Source organism: Silurus aristotelis (assembly GCF_946808225.1).
Source record: "Silurus aristotelis genome assembly, chromosome: 15".
NCBI classification, from domain to species: Eukaryota; Metazoa; Chordata; class Actinopteri; order Siluriformes; family Siluridae; genus Silurus; species Silurus aristotelis.
The window spans coordinates 5,077,234-5,102,891 of NC_139588.1; the positions used below are offsets into that span (position 1 = coordinate 5,077,234).

The 25,658-nt window shown below is 39.5% G+C and overlaps 2 protein-coding genes across 5 annotated transcripts in view; one reads left to right on the forward strand and one right to left on the reverse strand.

Annotated features, from left to right (window-relative positions):
* Window positions 1-9,177, forward strand: part of pla2g7 (phospholipase A2, group VII (platelet-activating factor acetylhydrolase, plasma)) — a 23,262-nt gene extending 14,085 nt beyond the window's left edge. Inside the window, exons 3-11 of the mRNA XM_083563082.1 lie at window positions 324-474; window positions 887-980; window positions 1,289-1,357; window positions 2,159-2,330; window positions 2,645-2,758; window positions 2,845-2,936; window positions 6,239-6,409; window positions 6,502-6,650; window positions 8,854-9,177. Coding sequence (XP_083419208.1) covers window positions 324-474; window positions 887-980; window positions 1,289-1,357; window positions 2,159-2,330; window positions 2,645-2,758; window positions 2,845-2,936; window positions 6,239-6,409; window positions 6,502-6,650; window positions 8,854-8,954 — 1,113 coding nt within the window. The 3' untranslated portion in view covers window positions 8,955-9,177. The remainder of the gene's footprint in view (window positions 1-323; window positions 475-886; window positions 981-1,288; window positions 1,358-2,158; window positions 2,331-2,644; window positions 2,759-2,844; window positions 2,937-6,238; window positions 6,410-6,501; window positions 6,651-8,853) is intronic.
* Window positions 9,174-24,379, reverse strand: tdrd6a (tudor domain containing 6a). Of its 4 annotated transcripts, none has more exons than XM_083562899.1 (22): window positions 24,119-24,379; window positions 18,423-23,665; window positions 18,251-18,331; window positions 17,377-17,480; window positions 17,227-17,281; window positions 17,090-17,136; window positions 16,969-17,008; window positions 16,520-16,584; window positions 16,400-16,442; window positions 16,239-16,300; window positions 16,074-16,122; window positions 15,802-15,854; window positions 15,031-15,085; window positions 14,883-14,953; window positions 14,752-14,791; window positions 13,922-13,977; window positions 13,778-13,832; window positions 13,624-13,700; window positions 10,838-10,868; window positions 10,673-10,722; window positions 9,655-9,709; window positions 9,174-9,578 (listed from the first exon to the last, which is right to left on the reverse strand). In XM_083562899.1, the coding sequence occupies exons 2-22, from the start codon at window positions 23,635-23,637 to the stop codon at window positions 9,424-9,426; spliced, it is 6,459 nt and encodes a 2,152-aa protein (XP_083419025.1). In that variant the 5' UTR covers window positions 23,638-23,665; window positions 24,119-24,379; the 3' UTR covers window positions 9,174-9,423. The 4 variants fall into 4 exon arrangements, with proteins under 4 accessions (XP_083419025.1, XP_083419023.1, XP_083419024.1 ...); XM_083562897.1 differs by having other exon boundaries at window positions 16,077-16,122; window positions 17,377-17,496; window positions 18,261-18,337; window positions 24,119-24,377; XM_083562898.1 differs by having other exon boundaries at window positions 18,251-18,337; window positions 24,119-24,375.
* Between the last annotated feature and the right edge of the window lie 1,279 nt (window positions 24,380-25,658).

The window sequence follows — 25,658 nt, forward strand, 5'->3', positions numbered from 1 at the left end:
TTAAAGGAGCATCACATGCTTGAAATCACAATCCTATTTATCCACAATTTAGAATTTTGTCCAGCCCATTTTTGGAGTTTTGTGTGACATTTTGTCAAATTTGTTTTGTTCCAATACACACAAAGGGAATAAACATGTGTATAGCAAAACATGTGTTAATGCAATACTTTTCTGTGAGAAATACTTGATTTTCTGGAAAAATTTCAGGGGTGCTAACAATTTTGGCCATGACTGTAGGTATTATAGACAGGTGCCCACATACTTTTGCACATAATGTCTATGTAACTGGATTCATATTAAAAAATAAATTCCTGCATTCACAGGGAATCTTTTTTAGACTTTATTATCCATGCCAAGCTGTAGAGGATTCAGATGAGCCGAACTGGATCCCATGCAGAGAATACTTCAACGGCCTTGCTGACTTCATGAAAATGGGACGAGCGCTGAGTGAACGGATTTTTAATTACCTCTTCGGTATGCTCCTTGTTCAGACACCAACAATGAACCTCTTTACCCTCTTAATGTATGAAAGAGACATGTTAGTTAAACTAGAGTGTACACAGAATGGTGTAAAAAAAAAAAAAAAAAAAAGACAACGGTGTTCTAAAAAGCATCTCCGAATGCGCAACACAACAGGCCTTGAGACAGACCACCACATCACCTTCACCCAAACAGACTGGAAAGTGTTTCTTGCGGTTTGCCCATTTGAGTGGTTATTTTTTCTCAGTATACCTTATACAAACATTATTATAATAGTGTTATTATAATAATAAATTAATATATAATATCTAATAATTACTGTGCAACTTTTTTTGTGTTCACTAATCAGGCTATAATATGCCACTGAGTCCTTAAATTATGTCTTTTTCTTCTTTGTTGGATAAAGGCTCATTTAAAATCCCTGCAGCATGGAACGCCTCATTTAAAGCAGATGGACAATACCCAGTCATTATTTTCTCCCATGGACTGGGAGCATTCAGGTGCATTTAATTCACAGAATAAAAGAATAAATAATCCACTGTCATCCAGCAGTTTTTAAAACGACGTGCAATGAAAGTATTGGAACGGATAATTTGACCTAAAAAGGAGCTCTGATTGATTGTCCAATTGCTGTTCTAATACTTTCAGATGGGATTGTATATGATTGTAACGTATCTTTTTAGCAATTTACCTAGAAAATGTAAACATTTAAAATGTACATCCAAATAGTTTACCATGTGATACACTGCAATTATGTTGTTATTCCTGTTTTATTTATTGCCCCTCTTTTCTGTTGTACACTTCACAGGACTCTGTATTCAGCTATATGTGTAGAGTTGGCCTCACAGGGTTTCATTGTTGCTGCAGTAGAACACAGGTAGTTATTTTTTTACTAGGATTTAAACACAAAGCCATTGACAGCATGACATGACCTGTGTGTGTGTGTGTGTGTGTGTGTGTGTGTGTGTGTGTGTGTGTGTGTGTGTGTGTGTGTGTGTGTGTGTGTGTGTGTGGTTTGTGTTCAAGGCTTCACATTGTGGAAGGTGCATGTGGTTTGGTCTCTGTGGGTTTGGGCTTCAAGATTATAGCATGTTACACTTAATTTTTCTTTTTTTTTTAACCCGTTTATTTCTGACAGAATGATTTAGTACATCAAGACGTTTAGGTTCAAGCACTTCTACACTATGTGGACAAGAGGTTTTTTTTTTTTAAACATCCCATTCCACTTTTAGTCTCCATTTGCTATAATAATAACCTCCACTCTTTTGGGAGGATGTTCCACTAAGTTTTGGAGTGTGCTTGCAAATGTAGGGTGAGGAGGCCTGGAGTGCAGCCAGCATTCCAATTCATCTCAAAAGGTGTCCCAAAGGTCAGAGCTCTAAGGCTGGAGATATTTCACTACAACCCATGTGAACCATATTTTCATGGAGCTAGCTGGAACAGGCTTTTAGTCTCCTAGTTCAAATAAAGGGAAGATTTTATGCTACAGCGTCCAAAAAGACATCCTGTACAATTGTGTGCCTCTGGAAAAGTCTGGTGTCCCAATACTTTTGTCCATCTAATGTAGCAGTGCTCTTTGTCTTCTTACAGGACATCAGTATAAAAACAAAGTACGTACTAAAAAGTACTAAATCCAAATAAACACATTTTCACACTTTCCAATTTCACTATTTGTCAGAGATGAATCCGCTTCGGCAACCTTCTACTACAAAGAGAGGTGTGAGACGCAAAAAAGACATTGCGCATCACGGAAAACATTCCAGCCTGTGTCTGATAACTTGGTGGAAGAGTGGATGTACTACAGAGCACTAAAAACAGACGAGAGTGAATTCCTTCTAAGAAACAATCAAGTGAGAGACTTTATTATTGCTACTATAAAAAAAAAAACTTCCCTGAAAAAAAATTTTAAAGTCAGCAAAAGAGAGACACTAATGTCAGTTATAAATTGTTCATTGAATATTGTCATGATAATTTAAGACTTCAGAATTGTAAGTTTGGCAAAAATGGTCAAGTCCATGTCCTTGAATATGTCAAGAAATAATGGTGCAAGCTCTTAAAACCATATAAAAAAAAAAAAAAACACATTTAATTTTACAATCTCGATCTAATCTATTACACTCGCTCAGATGTAGACATTGTATAACATATTGGTTTATTTCTTCAGGTGAAACAAAGGGCAGATGAGTGCATCCAAGCTTTGGATCTGCTTATTGACATCAATTCAGGAAAGTCTGTGCAAAACACCTTGCGGTCTGATTTCGACTGGTCGAAACTAAAGGTGATTACTGAGAAAGTGAAAATATTACAGCTTCCGTTGATACGTTTATTTGTACAATACAGCACAGTTTGTATGTGTCTTTACAGAACTGCATGGACTTGTGCAGGATAGCAGTCATGGGTCATTCCTTTGGTGGGGCCACAGTGATCGAGTGCTTGTGCAAGGAAGTCAAGTTCAAGTAAGTATTCGAAAGAGAAGAACGTCATAATGCTTCCATCAGATCAATCCACATCATCATAAAATTATAAAGAGGAAAAACGAAAGCAATTCAAATCTAGACAATATGGACAAAAGTTTGTGAACATCTGAGCATAAGATTCATATCGGCTTTTTGAACATCTTATTCCACATTTAATTCCTATTTGCTGTTATAATAACCTTCACTCTTCTAGGAAGATGTTCCACTAGATTTTGGAGTGTGCTTGTGGAAATTCATTCAGACACAAAGGTCAAAGGTCAAGTGGTAGTCAAGTCAAGTGTAGGTGGGGTGAGGAGGCCTGGGGCCTGGGGTGCAGTCAGTTCAAGTGAAGCTGAAAGTAAAGATTGTATGCTACCGCATCCAAAGATACAACTGTGTGCCTACAAAAGTTCAGCAAGTGTTAACCTGGATGAGCTTACATGGTAAAAAGTTTGACAGTTTTTTTTTTTTTTTTGACGAGTTTGCAAAACTGACGGCTTTCCTAAGTTGTAATTGGTGCAGCTCTACAAAAACTCCTAACCTCTGTACAGTCAGGCCAATAAACATTTACACATTTGTAATTTTGGATGTTCATCACAGTGTACTGGAGTGTTACATATTGTATATGAGCTCAAAGTGGCTATGTTCAGCTTTCACTTGAGAATATTTACATCTAAATGGGCAGACTTGATGAAATCTGGAACCCCTATTTTGCTCTACAAAGGTCTAGAGTCCATCGGTCATCACTTCTTGCTTGTTCTTGGGACATTTTGCCTTAAATTTTTTTTAGCAAAGTGAAATGCTGATCATTAAGATTAAGGTCAGATGATAATCTAATTTCTCTAAAAATCAGGGGAAATAGGATACAGATCAGGGGTCATTCCTTTCATTCTTCATGCTCCTTCTCCTGTTATTTTTCAAGACTGTACAGAAAGTGTCCCCCTTTTTTTTTTTTTTAGCAAAACTCAAGTGCTTAGCCGGAATTTACTGCTAACAGCATATGATGTGGAAACCCTTTGTATAAGTTCTGGTCAAGTTTTCTCTTCATTTTTGCCTTTGCCTTTGATATTTCTACCTCCTGGAGTGTGTTCTTCCTTCAATTTTCATGAGGAAAGAAAACATATTTTTATCCTCTTTCAACACTGTTTTGTGTGCTCCTCTGGGTCTTTTGGTCTGACCATTAAAACGCACAAATTATGACACTTGTAGTGCTATAAATATAATATGTACATCTGAACACAAATATAGGCCAGGATGGCATCTACTCAAAAACACATCATGTGATTCCTTCTCCCCGTTCTCTCGTTGTTGGCTTTGGCTTTGATTTTTCTACCTCCTGGATTGTGTTCTTCCTCCTATTTCACAAGGAGAAAAAAAATCATGTTTTTTTCCATCATTATTTTTTGTGATCTTCTGTGTCTTTTGGTCTTCCTGAGCTCAGTGTGTTCTTTCTTTTAAGGAACCTACCGAATTGTTGTTAATATTTTTGACATTTAATAGAGGCTCCATGGTGTAAGGCTCTGTTTTCAACATGAAATTAACTACAGTATTATGTCAGACTGTCCAAACTTTCCTCAATTAGCTACAGGTACATAACATTATTTATATTATTAACATTACTTCTGTACATTATTCAACCTCACCCCATATATATGGACCTCATGCCTATTTATCATACTATTCATTGTAAATAGGCCACTTATGCACTTCTGTTTAGATGCTAACTGCAAATCATTGTCTCTGTACATGTACAGTACCTTGCACAATGATCATAAATGGATGCATGGTCTGAACACTTCTTGTTGCCTGATCAGGACATAGATACTGAAACTTGGTCCAAGATATAACCAGTAGATGCCGCTTTCCTGTCGATTTGCTCTGCGTCTCTAAATTTTGGGGTCCAAAGTGCTAATCTAGATCCTTAACAGCAGATTTAACCTATGAACATTGTCACTGAGAGAAAAGTAAGAGCGGACAGTACGGCTAATGATAGGGTTGCCATATCTGGTTTAAAAATACTCTTGATCAAACGCTTGTATTATAGCAAATAATCTGAATGAAACATAATAGTTTTCACATAATGGCAAAGATGCAGAGAATCATTTCAGTTGGAAGTCGTGTTATGGGGGGTATGAGAGGAAAAAGCGTGATTATGTTTATCTCAAATTGAGAGGCTATGTCCTCGTCAGTCTAATTTAAAAAATGTTTTAAAACCTCAGCGGGAATGCTTCAGACCTCAGCATGTAAGCCGAGAGCTGCTGGCCTTCTTAAAAATCCCCACTGTAGAATAGACACATTGAGGTGAGGCCCCCCTTTTGTTACTTCTACAATGTTTGCCATTACGCAGTCTGTCAGCATCTCCAAAGCTACAAAACAAAAACTCTGCCTCAACCAAACAAAAAAAAAAAAAGCACATTTTGTTGGACCGTCTTTTGCTTTAATTATGGCACGTGTTCATCATATGCAGTGTCACAGCATTTATTTCCGTCCAAATCTGCCTTAAATTCTCCCCATTATCTTGTATTGTTGCTGCGTAAAGACTTCTTCAGCACGTCCCACAGACGTTCTTAATGGGGTCAAGGTCTTTTTTCCTGTTTCCTGAGCCCCTCTTTCCCAATTTAAGCCTGACGAATCCTGCCATTGTCATTTTTAAATATGTGACATCAGGGGAGATAAAACCAAAATCCATTGATGAAAAATCCTGGTCGTTCAGTAAATTCAGGTAGTCAGCTGACCTGATTTATCGGACATGTAACATGAATGTAGGTGCATCACTTTCTCCTCCTCTTTTCTTAACCTGATGTGCCCACCATTCCAAAACATGGCATATGTGGACTTATCAGAACACATGATCTGTTTCCATTGCTCCAGAGTCTAATTTTTTTGCAGCATAGCAAATTGCATTTTTTTACATTTTGCCTCAGTCCAGTAGTTTCTTAATGCTACACAGCTGTTGCTAATATTTTGTGCTTACACATTGTACATCTTGTGTGAATGCTTCTATTTTCACTATTATACAAAGCCTTTATGTTGTTCTAGTGTGTTTTCATGATTGTTTTCAGCAAAAGTGGAAGTGATCGCTAATCGTTATCATTCAAGATTTTATACCCGCCATATGTCTTTATCTTTCCAAGTATTAATAATTGAACCCAATTTGAGCTGTTTTAGTAATCTTCATAGTTGTTGTCTTTGCTTGATGCAATCCAATGGTTCTGGCTTCTCTCGAAGACTTCTCATAAATAATTAGCAAAAACGTTTTTTTGTTTGTTTGTTTCAAACATCTGAACATGTCCCCTGTACAGGTGTGGTGTTGCGTTGGACACATGGATGTTTCCACTCGATGAGGTCATCTTTCCAGGTGTGAAACAACCAATTTTCTTCATTAACTCCGAGAAGTTCCAGTGGGCTGGGAATATTATGCGCATGAAGAAATTAGATTCTGCCCTCATTCCACGAAAAATGATCACCATCAAGTCAGTAATGCGACCCAATCGTTTATACATCCAAATTTAGAGTGAGATCTGATCAGTTCCTCAAATGGTTGTTTCGTGTTTTCTCTCCACAGAGGGGCTGTGCATCAGAGCTTCCCCGACTTCACCTTTCTCACAGGGAACTGGATTGGGAAGCTCCTGAAGCTGAAGGGAGAAATTGATCCTCACGTGGCAATGGATTTGTGCAACAGAGCCTCGTTAGCATTCCTTCAACGACACTTGTGTGAGTTAAATATGCTTTCATGGGTTTTGTGATCATTAAAAAAATAAAGCAAACTATTAGAATGAAAGGGAACCCACATTTTTTAAATACACTATATGGACACAATTATTGGGACACAGCTTGTGGTGGTTCTCCAAACTGTTACCACAAAGTTAAAGCCACACAATTGTACAGAATGTCTTTGGATGAGGTAGCATTAAATTTGACCATTACTCAGAGACCCATTACAGTGGAACCCCGTTGTACGAGCATAATTCGTTCTTGAAAATTGCTCGTGTGTCCATTTGCTCGTATGTTCGAACTGATTTTCCCCATACTAATGAATGTAAGTGATTTAATCCGTTCCGAGATCTCATCCGATCGCTTATTTCTGCACTTAAAAAGTATTTGTAGCCTATTTTAACAAACAAATACACCGCAAATGACCGTAATATAAACATAATTTAACATTTACTCATGTGATAGTGGTTGATTGCGAGTGTAAGACGCGCACCACACTCATAACCTCCTCGGTTTCCATGTAATTCTATTTACTTTTGTTTTCACAGCACCATCACTGATTTTCTTGGGAGACATTTTTCAAGATTTCTAGTGAAATAAAAATATAAAACTAAAAAAAGTTACTGTGGGAGAGCGTATGCATACGGGAATAAGGAACGCCACAACAGGTCAGGTGCAAAGGCTTCACATCCACTTTTATTTGTTTTTTTTGTGTCGGTCTGCTTAGTGCCCCACGCAGCACGTCTCTGGCTGGCGCGCGCACACACACACACGCGCGCTGTCCTCCTTAAATGCACCCTCCGATCACTTGAAAAGAGAGAACAATCATTAGGTCACATTAACTTCGGGAGCAGATAGGCAGAGGATTGCCTCACCTGGACACACCCTCCATTCACAAACCGCCGCTCGGCCACGCCCCCGCTGCCACAGTTACGTTTCTGCTGCACTGAACAATGAGAGCGACTGATGCGACCCTCCGCCGAAAACGGGGAACCGGCAGCGTGGGTTTGCTCGTGCCTTCGAAATTTGCTCGTGAAACAGGGTAAAATTTTGCAAGCGGGTTTGCTCGTATCTCCGTTTGCTCGTACAATAGGTTGCTCGTACAACGGGGTTTCACTGTACTGGTCATCATATCATGGTAATTATGTTCTGTTTAATTAGGTTTTTTAGACACACAGCTGGATTGTTTTTTTTTTTTTTTTACGATAATTGTGCGTTCATGAGATGCTTGAAAAGGATATCTACACTGTATGGACACCTGACAATAAGATTGGTGTGCTTTTTGAACATCCTATTCCATTTAGTTCCTATTTCCAATTATAATAACCTCCAGTCTTCTAGGAAGATGTTCCACTAGATTCTGGAGTTTTCTTGTAGAGATTTGTGTTCATTCAGCCTTAAGGCTTTAGAAACTCAGGTACTGATGTAGGTGAGGTGAGAAGGCCTGAGGTGCAGTCAGTGTTTTTAACTCATTCCAATAGGGTTGATGTCAGAGGCTACACATGCAGAGAAAATTTTATTTTACCGCATCCCAAAGGCGTCCCATACAATTGTGTACCTTCACGTTTGTAACAGTTTGGTGAAGTAGCACATATGGCTGAAAAAATGTGGGTGTCCCAAAAATGTTTCCATACAGTGTATATGATACTAGAAACCTAGCAACAGACTCCCTGTATCACCTCCCTATATATAGCCATGATCTAATCCTGTTTAGTCTGCTCCTGAGAAGGTTTAAGACTACCAGGTTCAAGAAGCCAAACAATCCTGGATCATGTCAAATAGTCAACAATAAAATCTAACTAGTAATTTATAGAACAAACAGCTCTCTGGTGTTTTGCATTTCTTTTTTGGCTCTCATACACCATAAGGGTGTATAGGAAAAATATATTAGTTTTAAAAAAGGTGAGTTTTCTAAATAATAAAATAAACGAGACATGGCCTGGCCTACTCAGGAGTCTTTAAGAATAGTGATCAGTATGGGGTAGTATACTGTCATTTATTAAATTATTACTCAATTTAGTAAAACAAAGCAATTTACAACACCTTACTGTATAAACTATATATGTATGTGGCAGCGGATGCGTTGGCGAGCACCAGTTCACGAGTAGAGGGCAGAGCACGCCAGTCTGCATGCAGCCCGAAAATATTTGTACAATTTTGTTGAATCACTACAGTCATCATAACCAGATGTTTTGCTCCACAGCTCTGGCGAGAGACTTCAATCAGTGGGATCATTTAATCGACGGCAAAGACGACCACCTGATTCCAGGCACCAACATCACTCTGCTTCAGTCCTCCATCTAATTATTTGTTTAAAATAAATAGGAATTAAACTGATCCTGAGCCACTAATTCACTACAGGAAACTAAACATTATTAGACACTGACGTGAGAAGACTATAATAAGTTAATATAAGCTAGTTTATGTTACATTTTTTTATCTTTTGGATCCAATTTTACATAAGGTGTAATTTTTTTTTCCATCATTTTACTCGTCTTTGAAAAAGAGGCAATAAAAAACGAACTTTTTTGTGTGCATTGTTTTATTGTCAGAACCTTGTGAAACAGGCAAACCAATGAAATGAAACAACCGTTTGTTTAACTGTAAATGTCGCTTCTGAAAAAAACTGATTATAACTTAAAAACAAGGCACACAGAACAGTTATGGAGAAAAATAAACAAGATTTCAGGAGACTGAAAGAATAATTTCCATGAAGAACCATTCAAGTGATGAATACAACATGCCACGAGGTCCTCGGGTTGGGGATCTGTAGCTACTCTGCACCCCTGGACTCGTTCACCTCGGGTGCCGTAACCTGCCACTCTTTCACAAAGACGACGTCATCGTTAGCCGTGTCCTCGACTCTAAGGGACAGATGTGTGACCTCTAACACACTCTGCTCCTCTGCATCAGAAGGTTTCTGTGAGGCTGAAGAGCACATGACATTCATCTGTGTACTTTCAGAACTCGATGGCTCTATAATTCTTAAGAAGTCACAGCTCACCAGAAGGTTCTGTATCAGCAGCAGGAAGTCCAGTGTCCAACATATTGACTTTAATCTACAATTCAAAGGACAAAATGAAATAAAGTTAACATCCGCTTTATTAGGAACAGCACCGTGAAAAAAATTGACATATGGGTAAAAACCTTCAGTTAATGTTCACGTCAAACAGCAGTAAAAAAACAAAAAGTGTGATCTCTCTAATAGACCCCTTGGTGGTAGTTTGTGTTTTTTTTAGCTTCTAGTTGATCCGGAAGTCCCGAGAGGCCTTAGATTTGAATATTTTACTTTCTTGTTTTCTCATGATGACAATTTTCTTGTGCTCTCGACCTCGTTTCCTCACGATCAGTACTTTCTGTGATTTTGGCATAAGAGCAAGTTCGAGACACAGCATTACGGATGAACGCATTTGCTTTTACTTTAATCGGGGACTCTCTGAAACTAAAACAGCTCTGTGTCTGTCTGTGACTGGCAACCAACACACAAGTGTCTGACGTGAGAAGGAGGCGGTCATTCACAAGACAAGATTTTCTTGCCGTACAATAACGTCGTTAGAAAACGGGTTCTTACGTTGAGAGAAAACCATCTATGTCGAGATTATTAGAAAATTAGGTTGTAAAAAGGAGAAACAAAACTTATGTTGGGCTCACGAGAAAACAAGATCAGAATGCATGACCTCTTCCAGAAGTTGAGTTAGAAAAAATAAAAATAAGCACCATGGCTTTATTTAGTCTTCAGCTGCTTAGTTTATTTCTTTTTTGAGTTTGTACCCACTGTAGACTCCGATTCTTTTCTTCTTATCTGACAGAAGAGAATCTTGAGGTCTTCTGCTCTTGTATCTCTCCCCTCTCAAAGATTAAAACATTTGTGCTCCGAGATGCTTTTCTTCTCTTCACAGTTGGAAAGAGCAGTTATTTGAGTTACTATACATCTGTCAGCTTAAGCTGTATCAGGATATAGAATTTCATTTCAGGAAGTAACTGTAAATGCATTAACACTTGTGAAAGTAAACAATCCTCACCATGTCTGATGTTTCACATGACCTCTGTTCCGTCTCATTCACAAAGTTATCTGTAAAATCGTGAGCCAGAAATTCAGATTTCAACAACAAAAACATATCTTCCACAAAAAGTGTTGCCATCAACTAGTTTGTATTGGATTGTGGTCATGAAGCAAGAGAGCATACCAGGGTCAGCATCAAGGGCCACATCCAGAGCCTGTGGGGAAAAAAAAAAAAAGAGAAATAAATAGAATAGACCTTTTTCACATTATCGTGCGAGACCTGGTTGATCTGACCATAAGCAGTCCGCTTTAAGTACAGATGCAAGCAGAGGAAAATGCAGTCAAATATTTTAAAAGGAATCAAAACAGTATATGACCTCTTAATATTTGTCGTGTGAATACAAAATCATCTCAGTTTATCTTGAACAGCAACCAAGATCCACCTACCAGACTGCTTAATTGCCCTAGCTAATACCTAATCACTTTTACTACTACAGTGAAACCCCGTTGTACGAGCAAACGGAGATACGAGCAACCTCGCTCGCAAAATTTTACCCTGTTTCACGAGCAAATTTCGAAGGCACGAGCAAACCCACGCTGCCGGTTCCCCGTTTTCGGCGGAGGGTCGCATCAGTTGATGACGTATCACTCGGCCGCTCTCGTTCAGTGCAGCAAAAACGTAACTGTGGCAGCGGGGGCGTGGCCGAGCGGCGGTTAGTGAATGGAGGGTGGGTCCGGGAGCAGATAGGCAGGGGATTGCCTCACCTGAAGTTAATGTGACCTAATGATTGTTCTCTCTTTTCAAGTGATCGGAGGGTGCATTTAAGGAGGAGAGCGCGCACATGTGTGTGTGTGTGTATATGTGTGCGCGCGCCAGCCAGAGACAAGCTGCAAATAAATATAAAAGTGGATGTGAAGTCTTTGCACCTGACCTGTTGTGGCGTTCCTTATTCCCGTATTCATACGCTCTCCCACAGTAACTTCTTTTGGTTTTATATAATTTTATTTCACTAGAAATCTTGAAAAATGTCTTCCAAGAAAATCAGTGATGGTGCTGTGAAAACAAAAGTAAATAGAATTACATGGAAACCGAGGAGGTTATGAGTGTGGTGCGCGTCTTACACTCGCAATCAACCACTATCACATAAGTAAATGTTAAATTATGTTTATATTACGGTCATTTGCGGTGTATTTGTTTGTTAAAATAGGCTACAAATACTTTTTAAGTGCAGAAATAAGCGATTGGATGAGATCTCGGAACGGATTAAATCACTTTTACATTCATTCCTTTGGGGAAAATCAGTTCGAACATACAAGTAAATGGACACACGAGCAATTTTCAAGAACGAATTATGCTCGTACAACGGGGTTCCACTGTACTACTTTCATCTCCAATCACTTTTACTAATACCACTTCTACCACCACGATTACTACCAATTTCACTAATACCACTAGCAATACCACCACTTCCACTAATACTGTTGCTACTACCAACACCACCTTTTTAAAGTGATTGCTATGCAATTAAGCTCTACCAGATGTTATACCACCACCTACTGGTAATTTATGATTCGGCAACCTCCGTTCTTAGGCCAAAAACCAAACATACGTTTAATTTGCTGAGATTTTGTTTTAGTTTTCAAATTTTTGATCAATGGTTTTAGATTTCACAATATTAAACTCAGTGTGCCAGACAAGAAAATGCTTTTAACCCTTTGGTCTGTGGCACAGAATCCAATAAAAAAACCGATAAGAATTAGATAAAATTAATTCAATAAATAAATATTGAAAGAAAATAAAAGCAAACAGATTTAAAGTAGAATAAATTAATTGCGACAAACTACCGAATAGAATTTAGACGTGTAAACAACATTTACATTTACCACTGAATTGAAAGGCTGAAATGGTCTGTACAGGGACACGGTACAGGATTTTTGCCTGTAAGCAAATCTCGACGAAGGAGCGACGCAATAAACCTGCGTGATCGCACGTCCTTCAAGCGGACATGATGCATGAAATCCGATCTCAGCCAAGACCTTTTCACAATGCCTTGTATGGACACCCGTGTTTCCGCTTTCCCTTTGCGATTAGATCACCCACACCAAGTCTAAGACTTGAGTGTATATACTCAGTTTAGATTTATTTTAAGTTCCTTCTTCTGTGATGTTACACCAGTGATTGCTGTGCATTTCACATCTTATGCCTTCGGTGGTGTCCTACCTGAACTAATCAACTTCTTAATACCAGTAAATTGACACCTCGGCTTTAGAAACCACCAATATTATGAAGAAAGCAGTATAACAGAGCTCTGAATCACAGACAGGAACCTCATGCGTCATGAATGAGCGCCTTTATTCTAGGGGAAAGAAAATGCTAAAGTAAAAATGGCCTTTTCTCATGATGTCCAGCTTTTCTTGAAAAGTCCATCTTATAAATAAATGCCCTTGTAAGTGTATCTGTGACCAAATGTCATTCTTCTCACCGTGGGATAAAAATAATCAGCTATTAAATCCACACAAATCTACTTGAGCTTGTGCAGTTTACTAAAAGAAGAGGTTTGCGAGCTCTGATGTAAAGGACGTGAAAATGCTGACGTTACTGAACGCCTGCTAGATGGCGTCGCTGCCGCCAACGCGAAAGCTGATTGGTTAGAACAACAGCCTGCAAGCAGCATGTACTTTATACTATGTAATGAATAATACTGGGAATTATTAGGAATTTGTACATATTCATTGAAAGAAAATATTAAAATGTAAGTCAGTGATTCGATGGTGTTTATCCCAGCAGAGGAGGTCTTGCTGGCCCTGACGGCGCACCACTGCGTTGCACTGATGGTGTCCAGATCAGTTCCAGCCTCAGGTTCTGCCCCTCTGATCCTGTAAAGATGTTACAGCTGTACGTCTCGGACCCGTGTGTGTGTGAGTGTGTGCGCGCGTGTGTGGTACATACAAACAAATACAAAACTCTACCTTGTCTAGTGGCATCGCGGGTATGACCTCCATCAGCACATCTCCCTGCTCACACGTCCCAGTCACATGATCCACTGCTAGTGTACAAAATTTAATTAGTACAAAAGGTTTAAGACCCTTTCCCAGATTAAATACTACACGGCACTAAACAAACCTCTCTGTTGGTCTACAGGAGGATTCGTCTCCTCAGGCTCCTCCACAGGCTGAACCTAATGGGAAACTTCACAGTAAATCTAAGCCTTATCTCAGATCAAAGACAGTGTGTTTATATTTTTCGTTCCCGGTTGCATTATTTTACCTGCATTTTCGAATCTTGTGCCAAATCGACTGCTGGATTATTTTCCATGGCTGGTTCTGCAGGAAAATCATTAATGATCACCACACAAAAGTTGTTTCACGCAACATTTTCAGTCACGTGAAAAAGAAATCGGAACATAAAAATCACCTGGTCCTTATCGGCTCTTAGATTGAAGTGAATACAACTGTGTCTTGAATTATTTTACAAAAATCTAACGAAGAAGCCATGTGTGAAAAACGATGTACATTTTGGGATTTTATAGAATGTCGAAGCACCGTTAGCAACAGTGATTTGAGGTGATGGTGTTCTGTTTGACTTTCTGTTGGTCACATTGTTGTGAAGGAATTTTGGCCGTTTTTGCCATTTTGCCTCCACCACCACAATAGATTTGTAATACGAGATGCTCGACTGGTAAGCAATTCAATGTTTGGTGTGGACTTGTGTCCTAATTAACAACAAATGAATGAGATATAAGGTTTGAGTTTAAGTTGATTCCAGATACCTGACCTTAAACCTGCTTTTCATTTCCTAAAAAACAACCAACAGGGAGCAACTAAAGGCCTGGCAAAGAGGAAAACCTACCATTAAACCTTTAGCATTAGTTGACAATGTCCAGGTATTTATGGACCTGACTGTTTGAGCAAGCAGCTGAGCATGCTTTTGTGGACCTGAGCACTGGTACAGATGTTGAATATTAAATACTGGCATGAAAATTAAATGAAACAAAAGATAATCCCAAAACAGGACCTGAATATAATTAACATTAAGTGAATGAATTAAATGTCATGTGTTGTATTATATAAACCAAGTCACTGCAGTGTTCATCTTACCGCTTTGCTCAACTGGAACATCCACGATGAACATTTCACCCTGCAGAAAAACAGCACAATCCAAAATTAGTGGTTAATGTTTCAATCCATGTATAAAATAAAAGGATTTTCCCCCCCCCCCCAAAGCTCACCTTTTCCTGAGGAGCATGAGGAGCATTAAAATCCAGATCTGGACCTTGAATCCCATCTTCTTGCAGAGCTTCTGTTCATTGAAACAGAATGGAGTCATGTCGACAAGTATGTGATATAATCTTCCTCGGGCAACAACCAAATACTTACTTTCGAATTCTGGCATCAAGTCACCTAAAGAGGAGCCGCACTGTTCATCCTGAGGCTGCAATAAAGTAAGAAAGCAAGCAGAATGAAAAATGTCCTGATCGGAGTATTTCGTTGTAAAAACACATTCAGATATGATTTGAACATTTGCGGGTGTGTTTTTGGGCAGCAGCGGAACGACGTGGTGATTACCGGTTAATGGGGTTAAGGGTTAAGCAATGTGTTGGACAAACAGTGGGGTACTTGAGATACAGTACATTTACTTCATTACCATCACCACTGAGGTTACGGTAATCTTAAAGACATCTCTCCATTCGAATGTGCAATATGTTACTTTTTACTCCACTACATTTGAAAGAAGCATCTAGTTCCTCACTGCGTTGAAGTGAAAACGGAGAGCGTTAAATGACAAGCTGTGGCTGGAGCACAAGTGAAACCACGTGGTTCTGGTCAAAGTGTGTGGAAAGTAAGAATTCTCTCACTGTGTCTAACTACAGAAAACGGTCATTAAAAATGTTTGATGTTCTCAGACAACACAAGTTTTACTTTCCATAGTCAAATACATATAATAAATAAATAAAATGTAAAAAGTTGTAGGTGTCCCAATACTTTTGTCATTATGTACATGACATGGGTAAGGACATACGTTTATGGCTCCTTTTGTCAGGTTGAACACTCGGCACTCTGCTACCCTGTTTTACACTAAACACAAACAACGCAGAGGATTTTATTTGTACCCTCAAGTCTTTCTTCCCTCAATCTCTTAAAACTCACTTGTTCTTCAGTGATGTCAGGATGCTCCACATCAGGAGGCTCTTCATTTAGCTCTTCATTATGACCTTCATTTAAAAAAAAAAAAAAAAAAAAAAGAATAATAATTAAAAGATATTTTTATATATATATATATATATATATATATATATATATATATATATATATATATATATATATATATATATATATATATATATATATAAATAAAAACACACACACTACTAATAACATTTTTAAGAACTAAATTTCACAAATGCTAAAATCGAACGCACTACCATTAAAGAAAAAACACTGTCCAGCTTCCTGCTCTGTTTCTTCAGCCTATGAGCACAAAGACAACAGAAAAGTCTAATTCAATGAACACATGCACTGGTACACATTACATGAAGTGAAATACACAGGAATAAAAGCTCCTTGTAAAAACGACAACACTGTACCTTCTCTGGTGGCATCGCGGGTATGACCTCCATCAGCTCATACGTCTCAGTCACATGATCTACTGTGTGTATGATTAAATTAGTACATTCAATTTCAAATCCTGAATTCTAGATAGAAATTATTATATTTTGAGAGACATTATTCAAAGGGGAAAACAGACCTTTCTGTTCCTCTGCTGGAGGACTCGTCTCTTCACCTTGTATCTGACAGGACACACAACACAACTGTAAAAACAGCTAAATTCATCCTTTAATGTGCAACCAAAAACACAATACTTTACCTGGACCAGTGCCCTGCATATATTCTGTGCTAGTTCTAGTTTTGAAGAAGTCTCCAAGGCTGGTTCTGCAGATTTAACAAACAACCAATTAATTAATCAGTACATCATTAAACCAATCCATTCATCAACCATTCAATCCTTTTGTCCGTCCATCCTTCAAAATCGAAATGAAACCATTTTAAAACTTAAAAAAAAAAAAAAAAAAAAATTTACTGTTCCAGATTTATTGGCCCCATAATTTTTTCCAGCTTGGTCTATAGATACCTAAAGAATTTGTTGTTTATTGAACAAATTTTGACCAAATTCTAGTCTGCATTCACTTCATCATACTCCAGAAAAATAACTATTTAATGAGATCAAATGCTTGAAAAAAAAATAATTTTTACAATTGTTTTCAGCATTCTGACCCTAAAGGGGCACGTTCAAAAATCTTGCAGCATTTTTCTTACCGTTCTGCTCAAGTGAAACATCTGCAACAAACATCTGATTCTGCAGAAAAAAACCACTGCATGATTAGAAGCACAAATTTGGACTTTTATTAAAACAAAAAAGAAAAAGAAAAAACACTACCATTTCCTGAGGAGCGTTAAGGTCTAAATCTGAGTCTTGATTCTCACCTACAAAATGAAGCCAGATAGGAGATACATCACCACATTAAAAATGTCTGATCTTCCTTGGGAATGATCCAAGTATGCCATGTTACTTACAGTCAGATTTTGCGAACACGTCTGCAAAACAGGGGTCCTGCTCTTTGTCTTGAGCCTGTGGTAAAATAAGTCATAAAGCAATGAATAAGTTTTCAGTTTAAACCCATATATTAATCAAGACTTTCCTCTCCCAAATTCTTCAAAGTTTACCAAATTTATCTGTTCTTTACTAACAACCAGATCCATCCCAGCATTGGGTTCTTCATCCATATCTTTAAAGTCGATGACTTGAGAACTGTTTACATCATCTTGCACTGTTTCCTTTTCAGCCTATTATGAAATGATGTTAGTGATCAGTGCCATGCATGCAAAGCTTTTTATACTGCCCTACTCTAATACATTACACATTAAGCTTTGAGCCAGTTAAATAAATGTAGCCCTTCTTTCCTCAAACTTTTCACTTACCTCCTCTCCATGGTAAAACGATTACAGGCTTACATTAATATGATCAGTATTTTAGATTAGAGGTTGACAGATTCATCGGTTTTGCAGATTAATCGGCACCGATAGTCGATTGTTAGAACTATAGGCAAACGTCAATACAATGCTTTTTTCAAGTTGCGTTATACAGTGCAAGAGCGGCCACTACAGGTGAATCACTGACACCACGTGATGCTCATTTGAAGTGTCTTTTATTCATTTTAAATGTAACTTTTTATTTGGAGTATTGCTTAGTGTTTCAGGTTGAATGCATGTATTGATTCCTCAAAATGTATAAATATATTTAATATGCTTTTTTTTTTTTAGGACATTTGAATAATTCTGTACTTTTTTTTGGTAATAAAGTTCAGTACTATTTTACATAGATTTTTATGTTGTAAATGTATTTATTTCAAAATCTATCAGTTGATTAATCGGGTAAAACTCAACCCAGCTATCGGTAAAATCCATGGTTGACCTCTAATTTAAATAAATACATTCATTTATATTTATTTTATATATACACATACATTATACATACATTTTTTTTTATATATTTAAATCCCCTCATACATAAACACTTATCATTGTGAAATTGTGATACATGTGTTTACCAAGGAAGAATCATCATAACTCTTGAGCACATGGTACCAGCTTGCACATCCCGATTCACCAGCTCTGCTCTCTGGATCTGAACAGTATGAATATTAATGTATAAAACATGTAGATTACCTTTTGTGCAAACAAACAGTTGATTCTGTATATGTGAAACTTACCCGGTTCAACAATCTCATGATCGGTTTGATCCTCTTCAGGTTTTGAAACCAATTCGTTCTCTTTTCCACAGACATCTTCGCAAGACTGATTTTCTGAAGATTCAGTATCCACAGTTTCCACTCGGTTCTCATCTTCACACTCCTGAGAACCTGTGAATGCTCCCTTAAATGTGAAGTCCGTGGAGTCTAGCTGGTTTTCTTCAAGAACATCTGCAGGTCCATTGGAATGAATGTCTTCGATGTCTGCATTTACATTTGTATCCTTTAAACTGATGCTTTTTCCACAAGTATCAGGCTTTTCAGTGCCTGCTGAAGTCAAGATGCAATCTCCATCTTGAGACAATATCACAGCCAATTCAACACTTGTTTCGTTCAGAAGCGCTGTAGATTCTGTTTGCTCTACATGCTCAGCCAGAGCGTCATTGCCTTCTTCTTGCTCTTTGGGTGGAGAAATGCAACTGCCATTCTGTACATAGTCCATAGCTGCACAAATGGGGTCTTTGGATCTAACTATATGTTCTGTTTCGCAGACACTCACAGCAATCGTTGCATTTTCAAGCTCATACGATTCCTTCTTGCTATTTCGAGTCCAACATGTTTTCATTGCATCATTGATGTTAAGTTCCTCACGTTCCAACTGAACCCAAAGTGGAGACACCACATCACATGAAGTGGCTAATTTCAAAATTGTGACTCGCAAGTGTTGGTCGTTGATTAACTCAAAGAACTGATCAGCTGCCTTGTCGTTCCAGGAGCCCTCAGAAACATCAAAACCGTCAAGCTGACAGGCGAATGCCTGAGGAGGAACATCAGACACCTCGAATGGCAGTGGTCTAATGTCACTCACTTTCACGTTTGATTCATTTCCATAGTCAACAAACAGAACAGAGAGCATGTTCTTTTCAACGGAGGTCACCTTTGCACGATACCACAGTTGGTCCTCATCAAAAAGGGCAATACATGCACTTCTGATCGGTATGGTTTCTGCATCAAGAGTGCTGCTTTCCGAAGTACAACCAATATTTTGGATGATATCAGAAATCTCCTGCAGCTTTTCCCCTTCTGCATACTGACACCAGAAAAGCTGTGGCCCAATAATGACTGAGGCGTATACAGCAACTGTTTGTCCGATCGATAAATCAGGATTTTTATAATCGCACAGATTGTAGCCAGAATCTGGGCTCTTGGGTGCAACTTTGTTTAGATCTTTGGAGCAAGCAGATCCGAACAGCTCTTGACCATTGACCTCGAGTTTCACCTCCCATACAGACCCTGAATGCTGGATAAATTTGCATAAAAACGCTTCGGCGTTCTTTTCTATTTCAGTTCTGAAATTGGAGGCTACATCACCGTCATCATTCACCACTCCAGACAGTAAGCAATGGATGCTATACCGTGGCTGTAAAAACATCTGATCCAGAAAGCTCATGTTTATAACTGAAACTTCTGCAGTGTTTCCGTAGTCGATAAATTCTACATCGGCCGTGTTACTGAGCACCGCATTTCGTACAACTGCACGGTACCAACAGTTATCATCGGGGTACATTGCACAAACCAAGTCACCTTCAGAGAGGTCACTGGGATTAACAGGTTCATGCTTGGCCTGGCCATCGTTCAACTTTTCCGCTAGAGAGCAAATGTCACGTTCATCCGTTACCAACTGGACAAAGAAGCTACAAGGACTATTACAATGCGAGACGAATACTTCGGCTGCCAGACCCGGTGTGAGCGCTTTTACAGGGAGCTCTGCTTGTTTGAGGACACTTGGCTTGGCATTTTTCCATTCACTATTAGATCCTCTTTGGAATAATTTTTGCTTGGCTGTTACTGGGGTGAGGTCTTTTTGCACATCATCGTTAAAACGTTTTCCTGAGTTTCCCTCAAAGTCGGAACGTTTCTGAGTTCTCCAGTATTTTGCAGAAGTCCACTGCGTTTCTCCCTTCTGTTGTTCAGAAACACCATATGACCGATTCCGTGCTTTTACAGTAATTTGCTCATTTCTCTCCACTACAATGTGAAATTTCTCTCTTATTATTGCGTTTACGGGAATTTTCCCATCATATAGCTCAACAATTAGTTTACCAGATGGCTCTCGGGTTACTATCAAGGCTTGAAACAGGCGATCAGTCACAAAACTTTTAAACCAGTTATTCACTTCACTTGAAACCTTTTCGGGCACATCAGAAAGCCCGCACTCGACTGCTTGCACAGGTATTGTCATAATCTCAGTGGCTTCAACAGGAACTGGTAGGAGGTCCGATTCCTCAACTTCCTGCGTGTAGCCGTAATCCACAAAGTGGACTAGAAATGAAGGCTCCCCAGATTTAAACTCTCCTCTATACCACAGCCCGTCAGTATGTTTCACAAAGCAAACATTCCCAAAGGTTTCTGGACATTTTACACTCTGGAGTCGGTTGCATAAGCTGTCGACTTGATCGGCAAGTTCTTGAATCTGCACAGAATTTCTTCGCAGATGACAAAAGAATTGGTTGACATTGTTCACATAAGTAATGCATACATCTTCCTCAGACCCAATTTTGATGCTGTGTGAGGAGTAGTAGTATGTATCCAGCCTTAAAGCAGGCAAAGCTGCTGTTTTATATGCGTGGTCAGCCAGACCACGCTGTTGAAGAAGTCTGCAGACGCTTTGAAATGGACTCTCCAAATCCACAACGTTAAAAACCACTTTCTGAGAGTTGCACATCACAGCATATACAGTGCATTTCAGCATTACGTTCATCGAGGATGCCTGGTCCACAAACTCTTGAAACTGCCGCATAGCATCTTGACTGCATACCAGACTGGAATGAGTGAATGGATACCCCAAGTTATACAAGCAGCATCGGAAAGCTTGTCCTTTCAGTTTAAGGAATTCTGGATTGATGCGGCGAAGTTCACAAATTGGAATTCGCTTCATTTCCCCATAATCAACAAATAGTACTGTTACCTCTGAAGCCTGGTGAGTTTCGATGACCAAAGCGCGAAACCACAATTTTTTTTCAGGGTGACGAACAATACAGGTAGCTTCCACAGGAGGCTGAAATCTAGAGTTTGTGTAGAACACCTGCAGATCTTCCATTAGAAGTCTCAGACAATTCGCATTATTAGCTTTCTGACACCAAAAGTCATTTGGGCTCTCGATGTGGGACACTAGAACATCAAACGAGCTTCCAATTGGAAACAGGTACTCCTTAAAACTATACCCCTGAGACACGGCACATGTCTTGGAAATATTAGAAATCTGTATCACTTTAGAGTATGGGGTGACCACAGGTCTATCTATGGGTTCCATGTCTGCAAAACCTGCACTACAAAGCAGCTTAGAAAAATCTTTTTCTCCATCAAAAACCTGGACAAGATGGGTGTCTTCAGACTTTGCAAGTACATGTACATCAAGGACCTTGTCGACAACAGCTTTAGAAAAAAACAATGTGGCATTTAGATCCCATTCCTTACCTCTGGGTTGAATGCCATTAAGTGCACACTTAATTGCCAAAGCTGGTAGGTTTTGATACCTGAGGGGCAACTTGCAGAGGTTGCTACAATCAACCAGTTCTTTGTTTCCATAGTCGAGGAAAAAAACCTCTGCCTTATTGTCAATGACTTCACAAATAGCGGCCCTATAGAACACGTTGTCTTTAGCTTTGGCCGCACAAAGAAGACCAGCTACAGGCTTTCTAATCAATCCACTGGCTCTGGTCTGGTTACTGTAAAGCTCCGTCAGTTCATTCATTAACAGGTCAAAGTCAGCAGCATATTTCTGGCTCTGGATCCAAAACATTGATGGGCTATCAACATGCTGCACAACAGCCACGAGGTAAGTATTAGGTGACAGAGTTTCAGTAAATATCCCTTTTAATTCTTGTGTTTCGTCGGCATCGTCGTTAACAGAAAGATGGCATCTCTCACATGTTCCAATCAAAGGTGCCATGGCACCAAGGCACCGTAAATCAATTAAGCACTTCTCTCTCATACCAAATAACTTGTTTATGTTACTGTTTTCATCTCCATAGAGTGTGACATAGTGAACCCCCTCAGAGGGGCTCAGATACTCAAATTTGGCAATGACCGTTCTGTTGAGAAGAAGGGATTTCAAATAATCGATCTGCGAAGCTGTCCAATCAAAACCTTGATCAATAACTCCATGAAGAGAGCAAACATAAGTCACAACAGGCATTCGGAGGAATTCTGGGGCCAGTGGTCGAACGAGATCAGCTTGAACCAACTGTTTCTTCCCGTAATCCACATGCAGCACCTCGACTACATTGTTGGTGGTCATGACCTGCTGCAAGACGGAGCGATACCACCTTCCATCGGCTCCTTTTGAGGCACAAGGGGACCCTAAGTTCTCAGGTCCCGCAAAATGAGATCCGACTGCTCTTTCATAATGTTGAGTTATCTGCTCGGTCAGTTTCTTGAGTTCGTGGGAAAAAACCTTTAGCTGACAGAAGACACGTTGGGGACTGATTACCTCTGTGATTAGCACAGTCTCGGTAGTTTTAGCTTGCAGCTCGGGATACATGTAACACATACGTCTCTTGATTTGTTCCAACGGCTCGGATTCCACAAATGCGGTCCCAGACAGCTGAACGGGCCCAGCATCAGAGTGTAAGGACCTGGAAACAAAGTCTCTAAACTCTTCATTCGACAATTTCTTTGCAAATCCCAGCTCTTGCATTTGCCTGGACATGCAGGGAATATCAAGAAGGAAAGCACGCTGGGGTATGGCAAAATCCAAAACAGAGGCAGTAACTGTTCTCCCACAGTAGGATTTGATGAACGCCAATGCCAATTTTGACCATCTTTTTTCTGGAGATAACGGCAGGACGTTGGAAAGAATGCAAAATTCAACTTCAGGAGGCAGGTTAAAAAAGCTGTTTTGGCCCCAAGCCAAAAGGCTGACATGCGCCCAAAAGGTTTTGCCTTCGTCAATGAGAAACACGCTGTAGTGAGCGTTGTTTTTCGACACTATACGGGCTCTGTACCATGTCTCATAAACCTGCACAAGACACAGGTCGCCGGGCTTGCCTTCTCCTGCACAAAACACTTCTTTGGGGTATTGAATCTCTTTTTTCATTTGCTGATAGGCATTTTTCTGATCCTGGACTAAATTAGCCCAAAACTCAACCAGAACACAGAACGGGTTTAAGTTCACTCTGGTAATGAGTACGGTCACATTCGAGCCAGGTGACGGGAGCCCAGGAATTGAACACATTGTGAACGTTTGACTGAGAACAAGGTACCTACAGAGAAAATGCAAAATGTGCACATTTTTCATGTAGGCCTGCAATCAAGAACATAATAGTTTAAGATTTTAATCACATCTCCATCTTCCCCCTCTTCAGTTTTTTTTGCTTTTTAGAGAAGTCCTGGATGTTTCCAGGTCTGGACCAGTGCACTTGCTTTTGTTTTGTTTTTTGTTCCTGACCTCCAGCCTGCACTGATGGAAGTAAGGACTTTTGCTAAACGAGGTTTATTAAGTAAATAATTACTGGATTCTGGACAAGTACAAATCAAAACCAATCAAATCCAAACTAAATGAATCAGCATTAATACCACCAGCTCCTGGGTTTATATTTAAGATCACACAGATCACTCCAAACCTTTCAAGTGTGGACGTTTTTAACCAGCAAATATTCATTAATACTGTTTTAACTGACAGAAAAAAAAACAAGACATTCAATTAAAAATCTTACCTCAGATCTCATTTAGTGCAGTAGTGGCTGTCAATTTACAGACATCTGTCTTTTAGATGATATATAAATCAAGCTTGTTGGTTATAAGTATTAACCACTTGCTAAAGAGTTAGAAACGTCGGTCAGGTACAGAAGCAACCTCCACCTCGGCTGACCGCCATCTTGTGAACGTGTGCAGTTAATAGGGGGCGTGGCTTTGACATGTTATGTGTAACGATTAGGGGTAGTGAGTATTTCGTCCTTCGTAGAAGCCACGCCTTAATACACATTAGGGGTACGTTAAGGAGTATTAGGGGCGTGTTTTTACTTAGGGTGTGGCTTTCACGTGCTTGGCAGCGTTTGTAAGGCGTTGTCTTTAGTGTTTCTTATTATTGTGGGCGTGTCCTTTACGCGTTTATTTATTATTTACGCGATCAACAGCGTTCTGAAGGCGTGGCTTTGCGCGCGTTGTAATATTGGCGCCGTGGATTTGAAAAGGCTAATTACATATTAGAGGCGTGGTTTCTACGCGCTTAGCCGTGATCAGGGAGCGCAGCTGTACGTGCTTAGTAGTTATCAAAGGGGCGTGGTTTCTAAGTGGTAAGCTTTTTGAGGATGTGTCTTTCACCAGGTTATTTTGTTTTTGCTTTCAAGTGGTGTTTGGGGCGTGGCCCTAAGCAATATCAGGAGCGTGGTTTTCACGCGTTTATTTTATTGAGGGCGTTGCTTTTATGCGCTTAGAAACTTTTAGGAGGCCTATTACACGGTTTTACGTGCTTAGTAGTTATTAAAGGGCGTGGTTTCTACGCACCAAGTTTGTTGAGGGCGTGGCTTTCGTGGGCTTATTTCACAGGGGGCGTGGCTTTTGCGCGCTTAGGAAGCGTGGCTTTTACACGTTTAGTGTTGTTGGGGGTATAGTTTTCATGCGCTTAGTAGTAATTAGGGGCGTATTTTTTGATATGCAACACGCAGCAGCTCATATGGGCGTGGCTTGCCACATACCAAGCAGCTATTTGGGGGAAAACATTGTATTTTATTATCTGCAGCATGGCTAATGAATAAGCTGTGCTGTTGTGTTTGTTTATGAGGAAAGACACTTTCTAAGAGTCCATATTTACCTCCTCTGTCACCATCTTGTACACTGCTACCACTCCTAAAGACATAGGGAGACTGCAGCATGCCATCCAGGTGATTGGCTGCAGTCTTCCACATCTACAGGACCTGTACAGCTTCAGCGCCTGGATTGCGGCTGACCCCCTCTTACAGGGACAAAGACTTTGTGAACCAGTCACCTCTACCAGGAGGCTGCAGACCATTAAGACCAATACCAAGGACCCACCATCATCTACCTTCACAAATTTTTCCTAGCATTTCATATATTTATAGCACCAGTGTACCATGTCAAATTCATAAACATTCACATTTAACATGCTTGTAGTGCACTGTTTTTTTTTTTATGTAACGTCTGACCTTGGTGGGACGTCCACTCCTGGATAAAATTGCAACTGTCGAACATTTTCCACTTGTGAATAACATCTTACTGTAAAACGTAAAATTGTTT